The sequence below is a fragment of the Grampus griseus genome (genome assembly GCF_964374135.1).
Source record: "Grampus griseus genome assembly, chromosome: 1".
NCBI lineage: Eukaryota > Metazoa > Chordata > Mammalia > Artiodactyla > Delphinidae > Grampus > Grampus griseus.
The window spans coordinates 130,837,738-130,861,881 of record NC_139017.1 but is presented as its reverse complement, the minus strand read 5'-3'; the positions used below and the strand labels follow the sequence as shown (position 1 = coordinate 130,861,881).

The 24,144-nt window shown below is 36.8% G+C and overlaps 1 protein-coding gene across 4 annotated transcripts in view; it reads right to left on the bottom strand.

Moving 5' to 3' along the window:
- The window catches only part of TM2D1 (TM2 domain containing 1), a gene marked incomplete at its 5' end in the record, with an annotated part of 145,326 nt that overhangs the window by 104,433 nt on the left and 16,749 nt on the right, over positions 1 to 24,144 (bottom strand). For all 4 annotated transcript variants that reach the window (XR_014298190.1, XM_082677203.1, XM_082677201.1 and 1 more), the window contains 2 exons: positions 205 to 278; positions 15,403 to 15,494. Coding sequence is in view for 3 of the 4 variants with exons in the window: in XM_082677203.1 (XP_082533329.1) it covers positions 205 to 278; positions 15,403 to 15,494 (166 nt within the window). The remainder of the gene's footprint in view (positions 1 to 204; positions 279 to 15,402; positions 15,495 to 24,144) is intronic.

Sequence of the window (24,144 nt, the reverse complement as noted above, 5' to 3'; positions counted from 1 at the left end):
CTTGTTAATGAAGCTCTTATGTCTTTTAGAACTGCTAATTGGCACAGGTTGGGAAATGCAACTTGAAAACATGGCCGTGATCCTTTAGATCTAGCATCTGAAGAAACATTGAAAAAGCATTCCTAACTGCTTTCTAACATACATATCACAGAACACAAATTTGAATGTAAAAGTAGTTCATCTTCTAGATTGAAACTAACTTACCTGCATTGAAATAAGAATGAAATCAATTAGGCTCCCAATTCCACAAAATCCTACAGTGCAAAACTTTAACAAACCTAGAAAAGAAGGTAAAGTCATTTACAACCTGGAAAGTCTTATAAATATTAATAAACTTTTCCATTTCCCAATAAACCATTACATATAACACAAATGCTTTATATCGACAATATAAAAATAACACTTAAAAAAAATCAAATCTTGGGCTTCCCTGGTGGCGCAGTGGTTGAGAATCTGCCTGCCAATGCAGGGGATGCGGGTTCGAGCCCTGGTCTGGGAAGATCCCACATGCCGCAGGGCACTAGGCCCATGAGCCACAACTACTGAGCCTGCGTGTCTGGAGCCCGTGCTCTGCAACAAGAGAGGCCGCGATAGTGAGAAGCCCGCGCACCGTGATGAAGAGCAGCTCCCGCTTGCCACAACTAGAGAAAGCCCTCACACAGAGACGAAGACCCAACACAGCCATAAATAAATAAATAAATAAATAAATAAAGCAAACTGTCAACAAGTAAAAATAAATAAACACTATTAAAAAAATCAAATCTTCACCTAAAAATATGAGAAAAGTTTAAAGGGCCCTCTACATAGAAAAGCCAAAAAAAATTAATTCACTTAAATAAATAATAAGAACTGAAATAAAAACTCAATGTAATCTTACAAAACTTAAGAGAAAAGTTTTGTAATCTTACAAAACTTCTAAGAAAATAAACCTTTAAATCTCATTACACCAGAGTTACAGCACATCTTTTAGTCTTAAAATCCTTATTTATTTATTTAGACTTAATACATTATGGATCCAAATTTTAATATGCATTTACAGTAGGAAGTTCAAATAGACAGACTGTCAAGACACAGAAAAAATAATCAGAAAAAAACACTGATCTTGTAGTTAAACAGCAAAATTCTATCAGTAACCCAATTATCTTGAAGTTATCCTATACTGTACTTTTTCCCTAAGCATCTTATGTTTTTTATTAGCCCAATAGTCAAAATCAACAATTCTGTGAGCTATATACACCTGTCCTTGGTTCCAACCATAAAGTTAAGGTACTAAAATAGATGATAATAGAGCATAGAATCTAGGACATATACAATGATATAACACAAAAATATAATGATGAAATTAGAAGAGGCAGATTGGGGGTGGGGGTGGGATGAGTAATCTCTCTTCTATATTTAAACTTGAGCTGCTTTCCAGATATCCCATTTGAGATATAAAAATGGTATGAAGCAAGACTGTTCGTGAAAGGGTAGTTCTAAGCATCAACTACAAATATATATCAGCTAAAATTGTAAGACTGGATGAGATCACCTCTTGCACACATTTGGAAATACATAAAAAAGACTGAAATATGTAGGTAAATTAGATGATTTCCACCCACCCCACCACCCCTTATTAGTATTAGATATACAGTAGAACAATGTTTTAAGTACTGCGATAACACATGTTGGAAATGATATTAAAACTTAAAATATAGATACTATATAAAATTATGCACTTAGTTTTCTTCAAAATACTTATTACCTACCTAATATTTTATATTGTTTACTATCTGTCTCATGGAAGCCCTGTTAGGGGAGGGTCTTTTATATGTCTTGTTCAATTCTGTGTCCTTATCACCTACAACATTGCCTGGCACATGGTAGATGCTCAATATTTGTTGAATAGATAAATTTTCTCAGCTTTTCTGTCTCCTAAAGACCCCTAACTTTTTATCCACTATCTTACATAACAACTCCTTTAATTTTTTTTTTCATTCATTGCATTTTACTATAGTTGCCCAAGGAACTTTATCCACTCACTCAGTATATGTACTATATCCATTCACTCACTTATTTTATTTCTGAAATGTATCCCTCTTCACAGAGCATTTTGGAAATACCACAGAGTTTCCCTTCCTTCAACTTGTTTACAAAAAGAATATTAAGAATGGTCAAAAAAAGTTTGTCTTTAATGAACTGCTACTCTATGAAAAAAATGTAACCATGTCAGAGCCTTTGCCCTTGTCATCCCATCTTCCAGTGATGTTCTTCCTGTAGCTCTTCTCATCTCAGGCTACTTCTTCAGAGAAGTCTTTGTAACCTAGCATGCTGCTCCCCGTAGCAGCCCCAGCACTGTTATCACATCTCCCCTATTTATTTCCGTCATGGTGCTGATCAGAAATCATTCATTGGTTTCTTCATTCATTCTCTTTCTTCCTATGCCATGTAAACTCTTAAAGGCAGGGTTCTTATCTGTCTTATTCAAGTCAATTCCTGGAACAGTACGTGACAGAAAGTAAGAGTTTAATAAATATCTGCTGTAAGACTACCAAAAAATTAGAAACAATCTAAGTATCTAACAGGGAGAAATTGTCTCAAGAAATTAAGATAGACCTAACAATAGGAGAAAATACTATGAAGTCATTTTAAAACAATGATATAGAAGTATATTTACTGGCAAAGTAACGATAACACACAAAACAGAGAAAGATGTGAGTCAATTAAAGTCTAGATATTCAGTTGCTAAACCCCTTCTGTAAGGATGTTTCAGAAGATTGAACACGACAGGTTCCTGTTCAGATAAAATATTAGATAAATTAGATAAATATTAGATAAAATGTTAGATACATGTATTTGGAACTTTGGTAAATTTTACCTACTCCTGGAGTAACACTTTTCAGAAACTATAGAACAGATCCAAGATGATATTTAAGCATTTAAGGAATCTGCAAACTAATCAATGATGGAAAGCAGGTGAGTGCTTGCTTGGGAAAAAGCAGGACAAGGAGGGCCAAGAGGCAGGGATTACAAATAGGCATGAGGACACTTTGGGGAGTGACAGATATGGTCATTATCTTGATCATGGTGGTTGTTTCACAGGTGTATACATGTCTAACTTATAAAACTGTACATTTTAAATATGTGCACTTTAAGGGATAATGAGTCGAAGTAAAAACTTAGAATAGTACATGGTACATGGCAAACATATGATAAATGTTAGCCCAGCTGCTACTTGTGCTACCACTATTTCTACTATATTACAATTATTATTACAATTGAGAAATTTATACAGCATAAACCCACATCATTTACAGTAGCATCATCTAACCTAGCCTCCTCTTGCAAATTCCTTCTGTCTGTGTTACAGTCAAACTACCCGAAGTTCTCTTCCAATGGGCTGTGCTCTCATACCTGCATTTATATGTGCTATGCTGTCTTCTGCCTTGCCTCCTCTGCTGCCCCCCACTATTCCCAATCATCTAGCTAACTCTTTTTGGGCCTCTCACTGCTGCAGCCTCTCCCGTTGCGGAGCACAGACTCCAGACGCACAGGCTCAGTGGCCATGGCTCACGGGCCCAGCCGCTCCGCGGCATGTGGGATCTTCCCGGACCAGGACACGAACCCGTGTCCCCCGCATCGGCAGGCGGACTCTCAACCACTGCGCCACCAGGGAAGCCCCCTAGCTAACTTTTAATAGTCTTTCTTAAAACTTCTGGAAAGTTTTCTCTAATGCTCCCAGGATGAATTTAATGCCATCCCTAGATGCTCCCTAGCACCCTGCCCTTAACTTTCAGCAGAGCACATATCCCATGGTATGATTTATTATATATTTATTTGTCTGACTTCCCCTATATCCTTCCTTCCACAAGCAACTTGAAGTCAGGGCTGTGTCATTTCTGTGCCTAGTCAATATGGCTACTGAAGGAATAAAATATATCAATAGTAAATTATCTTATTTGTAAACAAACACTGAGCAACTTGAAAAACACAAAGTAGCATACATTCTAAACAGCATTTATTAAAACTGAAAACGATCAGAACCCTGTGGGGCCCCTGGGCACAGAAGTCTTTCTGTCCCCCGTTTTCTTGTTTGTAGGGAAGAGGATCCAGTCTCCATGACCTTCTCTGAGTTCCAAAGGGCAGACTCAAACAGCTGCTAATCAAGGGAGGAGCAGCCAAGAAACTACCTGAGGCCAGGAACCAGAGAAGCTCATCAAGATTATCTGAGACCAGATTAGAGAAGTGCAGGCCCTGTACACACCCTAATCTTGTCAGCAACCCCACCCTCGAACTATTGCTATAAAACACCTCATCAAATCCTCCTGGGTTGGGACACATAGTTTTCCACTGCAGGAGCCCACTGTGTCCCCCTTTGGCTGGCAAAGCAATAAAGCTATTCTTTTCTACTTCACCCAAAACTCTGTCGCCGAGACTCAATTTGGCACCAGTGCACAGAGGCCAAGCTTTCGGCAAAAAACAATGCAAACCGTTACTCTTACAGATTTCATTATTTTGAGCACCAATACCAGTTTTTAAAAGATGGGGAGGTATTAGTGAACTACCAAAAGTAGACTGACTTTTTTGTCCAAGTAAAAATTTGTTAGGGCTCTTTGTACAGACCCTATTTACTTATCTTATTGTGGAAAGAAATATTATATTTAGATTTTAGAGATTGTTTTCAAATTCCAATTAACAATGTTTCCAATCAAGAAGGATCCATTTTTATCTTGAACCATTACTATTGTAGATATATTTTTCCAAAAAGATTCTGCTGCCAGATGACATTAATAAACCTCATGTTTTTAGTGTACTTTATTTATACTTCAGTAACTTAAACTTTACATTTAAAAGTACACAAATTCAGGGCTTCCCTGGTGGCGCAGTGGTTGAGAGTCCGCCTGCTGATGCAGGGGACACGGGTTCGTGCCCCGGTCCAGGAAGATCCCACGTGCCGCGGAGCGGCTGGGCCCATGAGCCATGGCCGCTGAGCCTGCGCGTCCGGAGCCTGTGCTCCGCAACGGGAGAGGCCACAACAGTGAGAGGCCCGCGTACCGAAAAAAATAAAAAGAAAAAAAAACAGTACACAAATTCAATAAAAGAATTTATTTGGGTATAAAATAAAAAGAACAGAGATTCATTTTTGGTATTCTAAAAAATTTTGGTATTTTTTGTTTTATTGCAGGTTGAATCTTGCAAATACTTTTGTTTCTGTATAACTATGTTAGAGAATGCAGATGATTATTTCATACTGAAGTTGCTGTTTGCCAAATCCCAAGCATTCTATAACGATTTGGTAATTAGTTATCACTATTCTTTTTGTATCTATAACTATAAAGGAGAGCTTTCAAATCTTAGAAGAGTTTAACCTACAAATCCCTTTACCTTTATTTGTCCTACAATCTGTGGATATAATACGCCAGTGCAAACTAGTAACTCCAAACTCAGAAAGAAAACAATAATAATATAACCAAAGACTTATATGTTTGGGGCTTAAAAACATGCAACATTTTGTTATTCTCGTAATAAGAAAACATTTACACTTAAAAGTAATACCACTATGAAAAGAGTATCTCTCCCCCATTAACTGCTCCAAAAGAGCTATTATCTTTGAGAATCCATAATCTTTTAATGCTACAATGGACAAAACATAATATACCAGTTACTGCATATTAAAAAAATCACAGGGCTTCCCTGGTGGCGCAGTGGTTGAGAGTCTGCCTGCCGATGCAGGGGACACGGGTTCTTGCCCCGGTCCGGGAAGATCCCACATGCTGCGGAGTGGCTAGGCCCATGAGCCATGGCTGCTGAGCCTGCGCGTCTGGAGCCTGTGCTCCGCAACGGGAGAGGCCACAACAGTGAGAGGCCCACGTACCGCAAAAAAAAAAAAAAAAAAAAAAATCACAGATGTTAACATGGTTAAAAACACAAAGATGGAATATTAGAAAAATAAGGCTTCATGGTGAAAAAAGGCTTCCAGCTAAAGCAGCACTGGAATAAGAAGTCAATTAAAGGAAATAAAGCTATACATAAAGTAATAGTTCTGGGCTAAAAAGAAATTTGAAATACCTAGAAAGAAAATTTTTCTTAAAGGAATGTTTGGATCTTATCAAATTTAATTTAATCTCACCCTCAACACATTTCCCTTACTTAATCCTAAAGTAAAATTTATAACGAAGTATCACATTCAACACTAAATTACTTAAAAAGAAACCTACTGTATAGCATAGGGAACTATATTCAATATCTTGTAATAACCTATAATGGAAAAGAATCTTTAAAAGAAAAAAATACATATATATTTATACATATACATATATAAATGACTGAATCACGTTGCTGTATATCTGAAACATTGTAAATCAACTATACTTCAGTTAAAAAAAAAAGAAAAAAAGAAATTACTTAAGAGCAAGCTTCATCATATCTGCATTATTTATTTGGTTCTTATAAAATTCCAGTGATCATAAATGGTATCGAAAAGGATTTTAAAAAGCTATCTATAAAGGGGTGGTGTCAAGGTGGTGTACTAGGAGGACGTGGAATTCGTGCCTCCTCACATCTAGGGCACCTACCAGGTACCGGTGGGGGACCACGGAAACCTAAGGGGACTGGAGGAACCCCAGTGACCGGACTGGGGTCTGTTTTACCTTGTTGATTCACTGTTGTTGATTCTTTTATATTTTTATTTTTCATAATAAATCTTTTATTTTTCTAATTTTATTTTATCCTTTATACTTTGTTATTGTTCTCTCTTTTTGGCTTATTTCCCCACCCCACCCTTTTTTTTCTTTCTTTTTCTGTTGTGCTTTTAATTTGTTGTTTCAATTACAGTTTTATTTTGCTAATATATATTTTATCTTTCTAATTTCATTTTGTTTTTTATTCTTTGATATTATACTGCTCCTTTTTTTCTTTCTTTTTCATTTATTTATTTTTTTAACCATGCCACAAAGCTTGCGGGATCTTGGTTCCCAGGCTGGAGGTCAGGCCTGAGCTCCTGTGGTGGGAGCTCCGAGTCCAAATTGCTGGAATAACAGAGAATCTCAGACACCAGAGAATATCAATCAGAGTGAGGCCTACCGGAGGTCCTCATCTCAGCAACAAGACCTGGCTCTATCCAACTGTCAGCAAGCTCCAGTGCTGTACGTCTCAGGCCATGCAAACAGGAAGACAGGAATACAGCACAACCCATTAAAAAAAGTATGAAATGACAACAAATATGTCACAGACGAAGGAGCAAGGCAAAAACCTACAAGACCAAATAAATGAAGACAAAATACGCAACCTACCTGAAAAAGAATTCAGAGTAATGACAGTAAAGATGGGCCAAAATCTCGGAAACAGAATGGAGAAAATAAAAGAAACATTTAACAAGGATCTAGAAGAACTAAAGAGCAAACAAACAATGATGAACAAAACAATTACTGAAATTAAAAATGCTCTAGAAGGAATCAATAACAGAATAACTGAGGCAGAAGAATGGATAAGTGAGCTGGGAGATAAAATAATGGAAATAACTGCCAGGGAGCAGTATAAAGAAAAAAGAATGAAAGGAATTGAGGACAGTCTCAGAGACCTCTGGGACAACATTAAATGCAACAACATTCGACTTATATGGGTCCCAGAAGAAGAAGAGAAAAAGAAAGGGTACGAGAAAATATTTGAAGAGATTATAGTCGAAAACTTCCCTAACATGGGAAAGGAAATAGCCACCCAAGTCCAGGAAGCGCAGTGAATCCCATACAGGATAAATCCAAGGAGAAACACGACAAGACACATAGTAATCAAATTGGCAAAAATTAAAGACAAAGAAAAATTATTGAAAGCAGCAAGGGAAAAATGACAAATAACATACAATGGAACTCCCATACAGTTAAGAGCTGATTTCTCAGCAGAAACTCTACAAGCCAGAAGGGAGTGGCATGATATACTTAAAGTGATGAAAGGTAAGAACCTACAACCAAGAGTACTCTACCCCACAAGGATCTCATTCAGATTCGATGCAGAAATCAAAGACTTTACAGACAAGCAAAAGCTAAGAGAATTCAGCACCACCAAACCAGCTCTACAACAAATGCTAAAGGAACTTCTCTAAGTGGGAAACACAAGAGAAGAAAAGGACCTACCCAAAAATCCCCAAAACAATTAAGAAAATGGTCATAGGAACATACGTATCGATAATTACCTTCAACGTGAATGGATTAAATGCTCCAACCAAAAGACACAGGCTTGCTGAAGGGATACAAAAACAAGACCCATATATATGCTGTCTACAAGAGACCCACTTCAGACCTAGGGACACATACAGACTGAAAGTGAGGGGATGGAAAAAGATATTCCTTGCAAATAGAAATCAAAGAAAGCTGGAGTAGCAAGTCTCATATCAGACAAAATAGACTTCAAAATAAAGACTATTACAAGAGACAAAGAAGGACACTACATAATGATCAAGGGGTCAATCCAAGATGATATAACAATTGTAAATATTTACACACCCAACACAGGAGCACCTCAATACATAAGGCAAATGCTAACAGCCATAAAAGGGGAAATCGACACTAACAATCATAGTAGGGGATTTTAACACCCTATTTTCACCAAAGGACAGATCATCCAAAATGAAAATAAATAAGGAAACACAAGCTTTAAATGACACATTAAACAGATGGATTTAATTCATATTTATAGGACATTCCATCCAAAAACAACAGAATACACATTCTTCTCAAGTGCTCATGGAACATTTTCCAGGATAGACCGTATCTTGGGCCACAAATCAAGCCTCGGTAAATTTAAGATAATTGAAATCGTATCAAGTATCTTTTCTGACCACAGTGCTATGAGACTAGATATCAATTACAGGAAAAAAACTATAAGAAATACAAACAAATGGAGGCTAAACAACATGCTACTAAATAACCAAGAGATCACTGAAGAAATCAAAAAAATACCTAGAAACAAATGACAATGAAAACACAATGACCCAAAACCTATGGGATGCGGCAAAAGCAATTCTAAGGGGAAGTTTATAGCAATACAATCCTACCTCAAGAAAGAAGAACCATCTCAAATAAACAACATAACCTTACACCTAAAGCAATTAGAGAAAGAAGAACAAAAAACCCCCAAAGTTAGAAGGAAAGAAATCATAAAGATCAGATCAGAAATAAATGAAAAAGAAATGAAGGAAACAGTAGCAAAGATCAATAAAACTAAAAGCTAGCTCTTTGAGAAGATAAACAAAATTGATAAACCATTAGCCAAACTCATCAAGAAAAAAGGGAGAAGACAAATCAATGGAAGTAGAAATGAAAATGGAGAACAACTGACACTGCAGAAACACAAAGGACCATGAGAGATTACTACAAGCAACTATATGCCGATAAAATGGACAATCTGGAAGAAATGGACAAATTCTTAGAAAAGCACAACCTTCCGAGACTGAACCAGGAAGAAACAGAAAATAAAAACAAACCAGTCACAAGCACTGAAATTGAAACTGTGATTAAAAAGCTTCCAACAAACAAAAGCCCAGGACCAGATAGCTTCACAGGTGAATTCTATCAAACATTTAGAGAAGAGCTAACACCTATCCTTCTCAAACTCTTCCAAAATATAGCAGAGGGAGGAACACCCCCAAACACATTCTACAAGGCCACCATCACCCTGATACCAAAGCCAGACAAAGATGTCACAAAAAAAGAAAACTACAGGCCACTATCTCTGATGAACATAGATGCAAAAAACCTCAACAAAATACTAGCAAACAGAATCCAACAGCACATTAAAAGGATCCTATACCACGATCAAGTGGGGTTTATCTCAGGAATGCAAGGATTCTTCAATATACGCAAGTCAATTAATGTGATAAACCATATTAACAAATTGGAGGATAAAAATCATATGATAATCTCAATAGATGTAGAAAATGCTTTTGACAAAATTCAAAACTCATTTATGATAAAAACTCTCCAGAAAGAAGGCATAAAGGGAACCCACCTCAACATTAAGAAAGGCCATATATGGCAAACCCACAGCCAACATCAATCTCAATGGTGAAAAACTGAAAGCATTTCCTCTAAGATCAGGAACAAGACAAGGTTGTCCACTCTCACTGCTATTATTCAACATAGTTTTGGAAGTCTCAGCCACAGCAATCAGAGAAGAAAAAGAAATAAAAGGAATCCAAATCGGAAAAGAAGTAAAACTGTCACTTTGCATATGACATGATACTATACATAGAGAGAATCCTAAAGATGCTACCAGAAAACTACTAGAGCTAATCAATGAATTTGGTAAAGTAGCAGGATACAAAATTAATGCACAGAAATCTGTTGCATTCCTATACACTAATGATGAAAAATCTGAAAGAGAAATTAAGGAAACACTCCCATTTACTGTGCAACAAAAAGAATAAAATACCTAGGAATAAACCTACCTAAGGAGACAGAAGACCTGTATGCAGAAAACTATAAGACAGTGATGAAAGAGATTAAAGATGATACAAACAGATGGAGAGATATACCATGTTCTTGGATTGGAAGAATCAACATTGTGAAAATGACTATACTACTCAAAGCAGTCTACCCATTCAATGCACTCCCCATCAAACTACCACTGGCATTTTTCATAGAACAAGAACAAAAAATTTCACAATTTGTATGGAAACACAAAAGACCCCGAATAGACAAAGCAATCTTGAGGAAGAAAAATGGAGCTGGAGGAATCAGGCTTCCTGACTTCAGACTATACTACAAAGCTACAGTAATCAAGACAGTATGGTACTGGCACAAAAACAGAAATAGAAATCAATGGAATAGGACAGAAACCCAGAGATAATCCCATGCACATATGGTCACCTTATCTTTGATAAAGGAGGCAAGAATATACAATGGAGAAAAGACAGCCCCTTCAATAAGTAGTACTGGGAAAACTGGACAGCTACATGTAAAAGAATGAAACTAGAACACTTCCTTACACCATACACAAAAATAAACTCAAAATGGATTAAAGACCTAAATGTAAAGCCAGACACTATAAAACTCTTAGAGGAAAACATAGGAAGAACACTCTATGACATAAATCACAGCAAGATCTTTTTTTTTTTTTTTTGCGGTACACGGGCCTCTCACTATTGTGGCCTCTCCCGTTGCAGAGCACAGGCTCCGGACGCACAGGCTCAGCAGCCATGGCTCACGGGCCCAGCCGCTCTGCGGCATCTTCCCGGACCATGTCACGAACCCATGTCCCCTGTATCGGCAGGTGGACTCTCAACCACTGCGCCACCAGGGAAGCCCACATCAAGATTTTTTGGCCCACACCCTAGAGAAATGGAAATAAAAACAAAAATAAACAAATGGGACCTAATGAAACTTCAAAGCTTTTGCACAGCAAAGGAAACCAGAAACAAGACGAAAAGACAACCCTCAGAATGGGAGAAAATATTTGCAAACAATGTAACTGACAAAGGATTAATCTCCAAAATATATAAGCAGCTCATGCAGCTGAATATGGAAAAACCAAATGACCCAATCCAAAAATGGGCAGAAGACCTAAATAGACATTTCTCCAAAGAAGATATACAGATTGCCAACAAACACATGAAAAGATGCTCGACATTACTAATCGTTAGAGAAATGCAAATCAAAACTACAGTGAGGTATCACCTCACACTGGTCAGAATGGCCATCACCAAAAAATCTACAAACAATAAATGCTGGAGAGGTTGTGGAGAAAAAGGAACCCTCTTGCGCTGTTGGTGGGAATGTAAATTGATATAGCCACTACGAAGAACAGTATGGAGGTTCCTTAAAAAACTAAAAATAGAACTACCATTGACCCAGCAATCCCACTACTGGGCAGATGCCCTGAGAAAACCACAATTCAAAAAGAGACATGTGCCACAATGTTCACTGTAGCACTATTTACAATAGCCAGGACATGGAAGCAACCTAAGTGTTCATGGACAGATGAATGGATAAAGAAGATGTGGCACATATATACAATGGAAAATTACTCAAGCATAAAAAGAGAAGAAATTGAGTTATTTGTAGTGAGGTGGATGGACCTAGAGTCTGTCATACAGAGTGAGTTAAGTCAGAAAGAGAAAAACAAATACCGTATGCTAACACATATATATGGAATCTAAAAAAAAAATGGTTCTGAAGAACCTAGCGTCAGGACAAGAATAAAGATGCAGACATAGAGAATGGACTTGAGGACACAGGGAAGGGGAAGGGGAAGCTGGGACAAAGTGAGAGAGTAGCACTGACAATATATACGCTACCAAATGTAAAACAGATAGCTAGTGGGAAGCAGCTGCATAGCACACGGAGATCATCTAGTGCTTTGTGACCACCTAGAGTGGTGGGATAGGGAGGGTGGAAGGGAGACACAAGAGGGAGGGGATATGAGGATATACGTATGCACATAGCTGATTCACTTTGTTATACAGCAGAAAGTAACACACCACTGTAAAGCAATTATACTCCAACAAAGATGTTAAAAAAAAAGTTATTTATAAATATACTATCACTGCTTTTCATTACCATGAAGAAAGATTAAATAAGATTATAAGAAAAATAGTTTTAGGCTCTACCTGTAACTATTTTCATACCAGTCAACATTGCATTCTCCATTTAAGAATTTTTTTAAATGGCAGTAATCATTTTAATTGAATACCAAAATTCTTTAACCTTGGATTCTTAGTAAAAATTAAAACTTAATTAAAAACATTTAAATGTTTTAAGTTTACAAACACGGTAATTCTACATATTAGATTAGATTAAATTGATAAAACATCAAAATCCTTCACATTTATATAGCTTAAATGTCAGTAAGATAGGGATAAAAATATTTGAATGCCTGAAGAGATATAAGAACTTTCAGTTAAAAATAATGTATTTGACATGTCCTCTTAACTCCTCTCACTCCAGGACCCCATTAAAGGATAGTAAAGGGATTTTTAAAGCCATAAACCCAGCAGAATAAAGAGAATGGAAGAAAATTCAGAAGCAGATGAATGAGAAGTGACAGACTTAACAATCTTGAGAAAGTTGTATCTTAAGCCAACAGTCAAAAAACTTGTTGAATTAATGAACATCCAAAGGTTGTTGTAATAATAAAGTTACTTAAAGATTTTTACACTAAGAAATAAAGTCAAATGTAAAAATTACATTTGCAAATTTAGAGAATCTCAGCCTCAAACTGAAAGGTTCTCTTTGACTGAAATTAATTAATAGATTGGAGTAGCAGTGGTTGGAGAAAGGGAGCTCCTGGCAGGGAACTAACATTCACGAACCAGAGTCACTATACAGAGCTTTATAACCTAGAGTTTTATTTTGTAGGAAAAGAAAATCATAATATACAAACCAACATGTTATTATGTGCTGCAATAAGTCAAAAAAATTAACTTAGACCATATGACATGACAGCTCATTTGACACACATCACAGGAAGCTAAAAAGTCACTCATTAAACCAAATATTTAAAATGTATTTACTATTCAAAATCATCATAGAATAAACTGTTCAAAGAAATAGTATTTCTCCTTCCCTCAGGCCAGGACTACTGCATCCATCTCTTTTTAGCTTCCTCTGCCACCAGTCTTTCTCCATTCTAAGCCATTTCCCACAATTTCTCCAGTATCATCTTCCTGAAATATAAACCTGACCATGACACTCCTCTGATTAAAAACTTTTATGCCTTCTGATGTTTAAAGGGTAAAGTCCAAACTCCAGAACAAGACACTCAAAGCCTTTTTTTTTTTTTGGCCACACTGCACGGCTTGTGGGATCTTAGTTCCCTGACCAGGGATCGAACCGGGGCCCACAACAATGAAATCGCCGAATCCTAACCACTAGACTACCAGGGAATTCTTTCTCAAAACCTTTTATAATCTGACCACAGGCTACCTCTGCAATCACTTTTCATGTTCTGCCACGTTTCTTCCTACACCATAGGCTAAATTACCCACCATTTTCTCAACACTGCACATATGCTCTTTCACACCCTATGCTTTTGCACATGCTGTTCCCTGTAATGCCCTAAATCTCTAATCTGTTCATCCTTAAAAACCTAGTGCAAATGTCCCCTCATCCAACAAGTTTTCCCTCACATCCTAAGGCTGACTAAATCAGTCTTTTTTCCTCTGCTCTCATAGCACTTTACTACACTTCTGTAACAGTGTAGCACAAATTGGCCTACCATTTATTACTTATTTTCGTCTAACCAGTATGAACTGTGATCTCCATCGTTATTTCCAGAGAACTTCATTACTTACTTAACAGCAAGTAAATTTTGAATAAATGTTTGTTAACTGAAAAAATTTCAGGTATATAGTATTTTAAACTATGACTTCTATTTATGACCTTATAACACTGAGTTCCAGTTAAGGTTAACAGAAATATAATTCCCACCAACCCCACAGTGAAAATTCCTCTTTGATCTCTGGTGGGTAGCAACATGGAAAGAATAAGATTAGCTTTGCTAGCTAGAAAGCAGAGCATTCAGAAACTTTAAATTTGCTCAGTGAAGGGCTAATACAGAAGCAAAGTACTACAGTAAATAAAGCATGATCTCTTGAGCCAGAATATTTGGGTTCAAAGTCAGGTCACTAGCTGAGTGTCCTTGGGTAAATCTCTTAATCTCATGACAATTTCGCTATCCATGAAACAGTGATGATAACAACAAATATGTTACAGTATAAAGCAAGGCCTCCCGAGTCAGTAAATCCCTTAACCTCTCTGGTGACAATTTCCCTACCTGTTAGAGAAGATTTAAACTGGATGATAAACTCAGAGAGTTTTCAGGCGTAAATAAGGGCAGGCATGTGAAAGTATTATTTAAACAAAAGCTATCATCAAATGTAAGTAGTTTTCATAAGCATTAGCAACTATGGTAAATGTAAAGATTATAGCTAGGAGGAAGGTATGGGGAGGGATGCTAAGGGTAATAACCAGGCTCCACACTAGCTCATGCTGGCTGCTGTAGTTCCAACACCAACTTCTCCTGAAAGAAGTAGTTTCTATTCCAAAATCAACACTTATAGAGGATCAGGTAGAAGGCAAACATTTTTTGGAGGGATAGGAAAAGATATGCATTTATTCATAAAACATTTATTGAACATCCACTGTGTGCCCAGCACTAGTAATGACAGCTCAAGTCTACTGTTCTAATTAGTGACTACACTATCTTGAGTGTGTGTTTTCATAAAGATGAAAACACAAGAAAAGTCAATTTCTTATCCAAGTTAACTACAGAGCTAATTGCTAGCTCTATACTCACAGAAGAACACTGACCTTTCAACTCCAGCTACATGGAACTTGTAACTATCAATAGTATGCAGAGATTTAATCTATAAGAGTAGGTACATTAACCTACAAGTTTCACAAGAATTTTTTTTAAATGAAACATACTCACCCAAGGCAGGGTATCCAAGGTAAAATCGATCTGCTCCCAACCATCCAAGAAAAAGAGACAGTGCAACCGCCACCTTGTATGAATAGCCATTTCTGCACAGAATTGGAACATGAATGTCACATTCATATATTTCCAACATGTAAACATTTTAGAAAATAAAACTGTTAATTATTATTAGTTGTTAACTGGTTCATTCATCCACTCAATTAATGCCTTTTGGGTGGCTACTGAGTGCCAGGCACTATCTTAGGCTATTGGAATATATTAATGAACAAAAGAGACAAAGATCCCTGATGCCTAAAGAGCTTATAATCTAGAGTAAGTGACTTAACCATGCCATACCTCTGAGGGAAGAGTGTTCCAGCCAAAAATATTGCTGTTGCAAAGGCAGCATACCTGACAGTGCAGCAGGAGTGGAGTAAGAGAGGGGAAGAATAGTAAGAGACGAGGTCAGAGAGATAATAGGGGGCAAAGAAGGCAAATCACACAAGGCCTTGAATATCATCATTAAGTAAAAACTCTGTCTTTTACTCTGAGATATATGTGAAGCTACTGCAGAGGTAAGTAGAGGTGTGGAGTGTGATCTGATTTAGATTTTAAAATAATCACTCTAGCTGCTGTGCTGAAGATAGACTGTAGGGGAGCATTTGTGAGCTATTGTCACAATAATGTACAACAAACCTTTCCATATCAAGCAGAGAAGAAACCATGAAGGAGCTAACAGTGAGGAAGAAGTAAAACCAAAAGAGTGTGGTATCTTGGAAAGTCAAGTGAAGACAGTGTATTAAGAACAGAGTGATCAACTGTGCCAAATGTGACCGATGAATGACGTAAGAATGCCTGAGAATTTACTACTAAATTTAACCAAGAGGAGATCTTTAGTGACCTCAGCAAGAGCAATTCTGGTAACGATGAGGGTAAAAGACAGAACAGAACAGGCTTAAGAAAGACTGGAAGGGCCATAGTGGTACCTGTGACTCTGCTCTCCCCCACAGCACACCCAAACCTGGCTCCTTCCCCCCATTCCCCCTTCCCTCACCGCTACAGCAGTGCCCACAACCCAGGCAACCCCACATATGGCAGAGGCACCCGCCATCTCAAGGCACCAGTAACCCCAGAGGAACAAGCAGTGATGATGAGGGCACTGACGACATCTCTGGCAAAGGTGATGGAGGGTGGAAAGTGCCAATTCTCAAATATAGCCAGAAGCACTCAGGTAAGATAAACTAAGCTATAACTTATGCTATAGCGCCACCTACTGAAAAACAAAAGAAAGGACTCTAATTACCAACCTGTTGAACTGTTAGAATCAAAGTAAATAAAGGTTTACCTAAATAAGAAAGGTATTCACTACTTCAAACGCGCCAGCAAAGGAACAACTCACCAAGCACTATGAAAAAACACAGTAACACAGTATCAGAAAAAGAAAATGACAGTTCTCCAGAACCTAAAGTCACAGAAGACTTGGTCTAACTGACAGAGAATTCAAAACAGGTATCAGAAAGAAACTCAACAAGCTATATATAAGAAAACAGAAAAGACGGTTCAGTGAACTAAGGAATAAAATTAATGAACAGAAGGAATACTTTATCAAAGAGATTGAAACTCTAAAAAAGATCCAAACAGAAGTTATGGAGCTGAAGAACTCAATAAACAACATGAAGAATGGCATTAGAAAGCATTGGAAATAGAGTAGAACACATGGAAGAGAGAATTAGCGAACTCAAAGACAGAAATTGAGAAACGATTCAGGTAAAAGAGGAGAGAGCTAAGATTTTTGTTTTAACTGAAGAAACTCTACAAGAACTATCCAACTCCATTAGAAAGGCAACATAAGGACAATGCGTATCCCAGAAAGAAAAGAGAGGGAGAAGGGAACAGAGAGCCTATTTAAGGAAATAATAGCTGAGAACTTCCGAAATCTGGGAATGGAACTAGAAATATGAGCCCATGAAGCTAATAGAACACCTACTTATCTCAAAACAGGAAGACCTTCTCCAAGACACATTATATTAAAATTGTCAAAAGTCAATGACAAAGAAAGAATTTTACAGGCAGCCAGGAAAAAAAAAAAGAAAAAGAAGAAGACAATAACCTACAAAGGTACCCACATGAGGCTATCAGCAGATTTCTCAGCAGAAACTCTACAGGCCAGAAGAGAGTTGAATGACAAACTCAGAATATTGAAAGATTAAAACTGTCAGCCAAGAATACTCTATACAGCAAAGGTATCATTCAGACAGAAAGGAAAAATAAAGGCATTCCCAGACAAACAAAAGTTGAGGAGTTTATCACCACTACACCTGCCTAACAAGAAATGTTGAAAGCAGCTCTTCTACCTGAAATGAAAAGGCAAAAGTACACAAAACACTGAGTAAGGTAATAAATAGACAGAATCAGAAAATTGCAACTGTATATCAGAATAGGTTGTTAAACAATTACAGCAAAGGTTAAAGGGTGGGAAAAAAAGCACTAAAAATAACTACAGCTATGTCAATTTGGTAACAAACTCACAGCATTTTGTGTTGAGACATACTTGTGACAACAAAAACATAAAAGGAGAAGAGGAAAAGGATGAAACCTGTAGAGGCATATTAGGATAAGATACTACCAGCAGAAAAAGGACTATTTTAAATTTAAAACATTTATACATACCTCATGATAACAAAACAAAAATCTAGTGCAGAGACACAAAACATAAAAAAAGAGAAAACTAAGAAAAACATCATAGAAAACCCCAAACTAAAACAGCAGACGGAAATGCAAGGAAAAAGAAACAATGGAACTATAGAACAACCAGAAGAGAAAAGATAAAATGTCAATACCAAGTTCTCATATATCAATAATCACACTAAATGGGGACTTTCCTGGTGGTCCAGTGGTTAAGACTCCACGTTTCCACTTCAGGGGGCATGGGTTTGATCCCAGGTTGGGGAACTAAGATCACACATGCTGCAGGGTGTGGCCAAAAAAAAAAAAATCACAATAAATGTAAATGGATTGAATTCACCAATCAAAAGACACAGAGTGGCTGGATGGATTAAAAAATAAGACCCAACTATATGCTGCCTCCAGGAGACACATCTCAGTTCTAAAGATAAATATTAAGTGCAAAGTAAAGGGCTGTAAAATGATACTCTAAGCAAATGGCAGCCAAAAGAAAGCAGGTGTAGCCATACTCATATCAGACAAAACAGACTTCAAACCAAAAAAGTTAATAAGAGGCAAGGATGGACATTATATACTAATGATAAAGGGTACAACCCATCAAGAAGATATAACATTTATTAATATATATGCACCTAACAAAATAGCACCAAAATATATATAAAGCGTTATTAACAGACCTAAAGGGAGAAACTGACAGCAACAGAATAAGAACTTTAACACCCCCTGTACATCAACAGACAGATCACCTAGACAGAAAGAGAAGAAGGAAAAGTCGGTCTTAAATGAAACACTAGACCAAAGAGACTTAATAACAGATGTATGTATACAGAATATTCCATTCAAAATCTGCAGAATACACATACTTAAGTGCACACAGAATGTTCTCAAGGATAAACCATATGCTGGGACACAAAACAAGTCTCAATAAGTTTAAGAAAACTGAAATCATATCAAGCATCTTTTCTGACCACAATGGTATGAAACTAGAAATCAATTATAAGAAGAAAGCTGGAGAAATCACAAACATGTGGAAACTAAACAACATGCTACTGAATAACTAATGCATCAATGAAAAAAATTAAAGGAGAAATTTTAGAAGTACCTGAAGAGAAATGAAAATGAAAATATGACATACTGAAAATCTAAGGGAAACACACTGCAAATCAGTACTAACAGGACAGTTTATAGAAATACAGGTCTACCTCAAGAAACACCACAAATAATGTAACCATACACCTAAAGTAACTAGAAAAAGGAGAAAAAACAAAGCCCAAAGTCAGCAGAAGGAAGGAAAACATAAAAATCAGAGTGGAAATAAATGAAATAGAGACTAAAAAGAAAATAGAAAAGATAGAAAGATCAATGAAACTAAGAGTTGGTTCTCTGAAAAGATAAACAAAGTTGACAAACCTTTAGCTAGACTCACAACAAAAAAAAAGACAACTCAGATAAATAAAATCAGAAATGAAAGAGGAGAAGTTACAATGGATACCAAAGAAACATGAAGGATTATAAGTGGCTATTATGAATGGCTGTATGCCAGTAAATTGGACAACTTAGAAGAAATGGATAAATTCTTAGAATCATACCACTTTCCAAGACTGAATCAGTAAGAAATAGAAAATCTGAATAGACCTATCACTAGTAAAGAGATGAAACATTAACCAAAAACCTCCCCCAAAACAAAAGTCCAGGACCAGATGGCTTCACTGGTGAATTCTACCAAACATTCAAAGATTTAATACCTAGCTTTCTCAACCTCTTTCAAAAAACTGAAGAGGAGGGGATGCTTCCTAACTTATTTTGCAAAACCAGCATTACCAAAACCAGACAAGGACACCACAAGAGGAGAAAATTACAACCCAATATCTCTGATGAACATAGATGCAAACATCCCTAACAAAATATTAGTAAACCAAATACAACAATACATTAAAAGGATTATATGCCATAATCAAATGGGATTTATTGCAGGGATGCAAGGATGATTCATCCACAAATCAATCAATGTGACACACCATATTAACAAAATGAATAAAAACCATATGATCACCTCAAAAGACTCAGAAAAACATTTGACAAGATTCAAAATCCATTTATGATAAAAACTTTCAATAAAATGAGTACAGAAGGAATGTACCTCTACATAGTAAAGGCCATATGTAACAAACCCACAGCTATCATCATATTCAACAGTGACAAATTGAAAGCTATCCCTTTAAGATCAGGAACAAGACAAGGATGCCCACTCTCATCACTCTTATTCAACATAATATTGGAAGTCCTAGCCAGAGTAATTAGGCAAGAAAAAGAAATAAAAGGCAAGAAAGAAGTAAAACTGTCACTATTTGTGGATGACATAATTTTATATATAGAAAACCCTAAAGACTCCATCAAAAACTATTAGAAATAATAAACAAATACAGTAAAACAGCAGGGTAAAAAAATCAATATGCAAAAATCTGTTGTGTTTCTATACACTAACAAACTAGCAGAAAAAGAAATTAAGAAAACAATCCTATTTATAATTGCAACAAAAATAATAAAATACCTAGGAATAAGTTTAACCAAGGAGATGAAAGACCTGTATACTAAAAACTGTAAGACATTATTGAAATAAATTGAAGAAAACACAAAGAAATGTAAAAATATCCCATGCTCATGGATTGGAAGAATTAACATTGTTAAAATACACATTACCTAAAGCAATTTACAGATTCAGTGCAATTCCTATCATACAACTCAATAAAAACAAAACAAACAACCTGATTAAAAAATGGACAGAGGATCTAAACAGACATTTTTCCATTTAAGACATGGCCAACAGGCACTTGAAAAGATGTTCAATCATCAGAGAGATGCAAATTAAAACCACAATGAGATATCACCTCACACATTAGAATGGCTATTATCATAAAAACAAGAAAAGACAAGATGTTGGAGAGGATGTGGAGAAAAGGGAACCCTCATATATTGTTGGTGGAAATGTAAATTAGAGCAGCCACTATGAAAAACAGTATGGATGGACTTCCCTGGTGGTGCAGTGGTTAAGAATCTGCCTGCCAATGCTGGTCTGGGAAGATCCCACATGCCGCGGAGCAACTAAGCCCATGTGCCACAACTACTGAGCCTGCACTCTAGAGCCTGCGAGCCACAACTACTGAGCTCGTGAGCCACAACTACTGAGCCCGCGTGCCACGACTACTGAAGCCCATGCACTTAGAGCCTGTGCTTCACAACAAGAGAAGCCACCGCAATGAGAAGCCCATGCACCGCAATGAAGAGTAGCCCCTGCTCGCCACAACTAGAAAAAGCCCGTGCAGCAATGAACACCCAACACAGCCAAAAGTAAATAAATAAATAAATTTATTTATTTTTAAAAAAGAAAAGAAAAGAAAAACAGTATGGAGAAAACTACCATATGATCCAGCTATTCCACTTCTGGGTATTTATCCAAAGAATAAGAAAACACTAATTCAAAAAGATATATGCATCCCAATGTTCACTGCAGCATTATTAACAATAGCCAAGATATGGAAACAACCTAAGTGCCCACCAATGACTGAGTGGATAAAGATATGGTGTATATATATACAAGAATACTAGTCAGCCATTAAAAAAAAAAAGACAAAATCTTACTACTTGTGACAACATGCATAGACCTTGAGGTCTATGTGCTAAGTGCCATGTGCTAAGTGAAATAAGTCAGATGGAAAAAGACAAATATGACAAATACCATATGATTTCACTCATATGTGGAATATAAAAAAAAAGTAAATGAACAACAAAAAAATAACAAAAACAAACACATAGAAACTGAGAACAGACTGGTAGACACAGAGGTGAAGGGGGGTGGGAGGTAGGCGAAATGGGTAAAAGGGATCAATTGTATGATGATGGATGGAAACTAGATGTGGTGAGAAGCACCCTGCAGTGTATACAGAAGTTGAATTATAATGTACACATGAAACTTATATGTTACAAACCTATGTTAACTCAATTAAAAAAAAAGGTTGGACAAAATTAAAGAAAAGAAGTATTAGATAACTCTTTCAAGGAGTTGCTGCAAAGAGGAGTAAAGAAATAAAAAGGTAGCTGGAGTTATCATTTTAAAGTCAAATCTGATTATGTCAGTCTCCTGCTTACGATCCTGTTTTTTGCATTGACTCACAATCAGGACATTTTCAGGGAGTTAGGGAAGATGGTAAACAACCCAGAGATTCTGTCTATGCATCTAATATTATAAGAACGTCAGATTTTACACTGAGGGCAGTAGTGCCCCTTCTACATTGCAATGGGTCACCAGACTAGAAGTAGAGAAATAAATTGGGAGACCTTGTAGAAACTCAAGCTATAACCTACTGGATAGTAGCAGTGGGAGAGAAAAGGAAACAAAATTAGGAAATACTAAGAAGGCAGAAGCAGCCAGAAGAAATGTGGGGAATGAGAGAATAGGAGAATGACTCCAAAAGTTTCTGCTTAAGAAACTGGGTAAAACAGCTGCATTCACTAATACAAAGGAGGAAATGATTTGAAGGAAAGGACCTTTATATAAAGATGGTGAGAGAAACCAAAGGGGTGGATGAATGAAGCAGAGAAAAGGACCAAGGACATAATCTTGGGAATATCAAGATTTAAGGAAGAAGGAAAGGAATAGGAATCAAAAGAAATAGAAGTGTGTTTTATACTGGAAGTTAAGGAAAGAAAGTATTTTAAGAAAAGGGAATGCCAAATGCTGTAGAAGGATTAAGATATGGACTATAAATATCCATTTGATATAGCAACAAAGATGGCTAGCGAATTTCAGTATGGCCAAAAGCCATACTGCATTAGACTGAAAAATTCATAAAAGATAAATATTATAGAAACAAGCCTCTCAAAAATCTTGGCTGGTAAGGGGAATGAAATCAGAAAAGCAGTTACCTACATAAATAAATCACCCTAAAGGATAATCTAAAAACTGGTGGTGTAGAAGAGATCTGTCTAATTGTTTACCAAATCATTTCTCTTTTTCTCATGTACATACAACGAAACAACAGGCAGACCTTGTTTGGTGTGCTTTGCATTATTGTGCTTTACAGATAAACTGTGTTTTTTACAAGTTGAAGGTTTGTGGCAACCCTGCATCAAGCAAGTCTATCGGCACCATTTTTCCAACAGCATTATTTTAAAATTAAGGTATGGTTTTCTTAGACACAATGCTATCGCACACTTAATAGACTACATATAGTATAAACATAACTTTTATGTACACAGGGAAACCAAATGATTCATGTGACTTGCTTTATTGCACTGGTCTGCAACCAAACTCACGATATCTCTGAGATATGCCTTTGTTTACTGTAGCTAACTTTGCAGTTAAGTGCAGCCATCACTGAGTTTTGGCCAATGGAATGAGGACAGAAGTGATGTATGCCATCATTTTATGTCTGGCCAATAAAACATTCCTGCAGGGGTTTTTTCTCCACTTTCCATCTGCTGGCTGAATGGAAAGGACTCTAAGGACTAGAGGAAGCAAAGCTACAAGATGAAAGCACAAGAGCCCGCATGACTGCATGGAGCAACTACCACTCCCTTCACCCCATCCAGACCCCCAAGGCAACACAAATTGGACTATGATGTGAGTGAGAAATAACTTTTACTGTGTTAAGTCACTGAAATTCTTAAGACATTTGTTACAACAGGCTGCTCCAACTAATGCAGATGGCCAGTATAAATAGGTGTGTGACTTGGTAACCAATCAGACATAGTTTAGACTTCAGTTGCTGAAGAATACATTATAGAATGGCTATATCTGCAATATTGAGATGGAGTTCTAGTCAAGTATCAATATTATAAAAGGATATGCCTACAGGAGAAGGAAAATATGTAAACCGGAAAAGGGACACTCAATGAATTAAGAATTTGTCAGTGAGTCTTTACTCAGTAGCTAACTAGCAGCTGGCTGTTTGGTAGGCATGTACTGAATATCCTGATAAAGGAAAGTGATACATCAGGTTATGTTACTTTTGTGACTTATTAAAATTATCCATCAATCTAACTCCCGTTGTTCTGATTCAATGCTCATCAAGC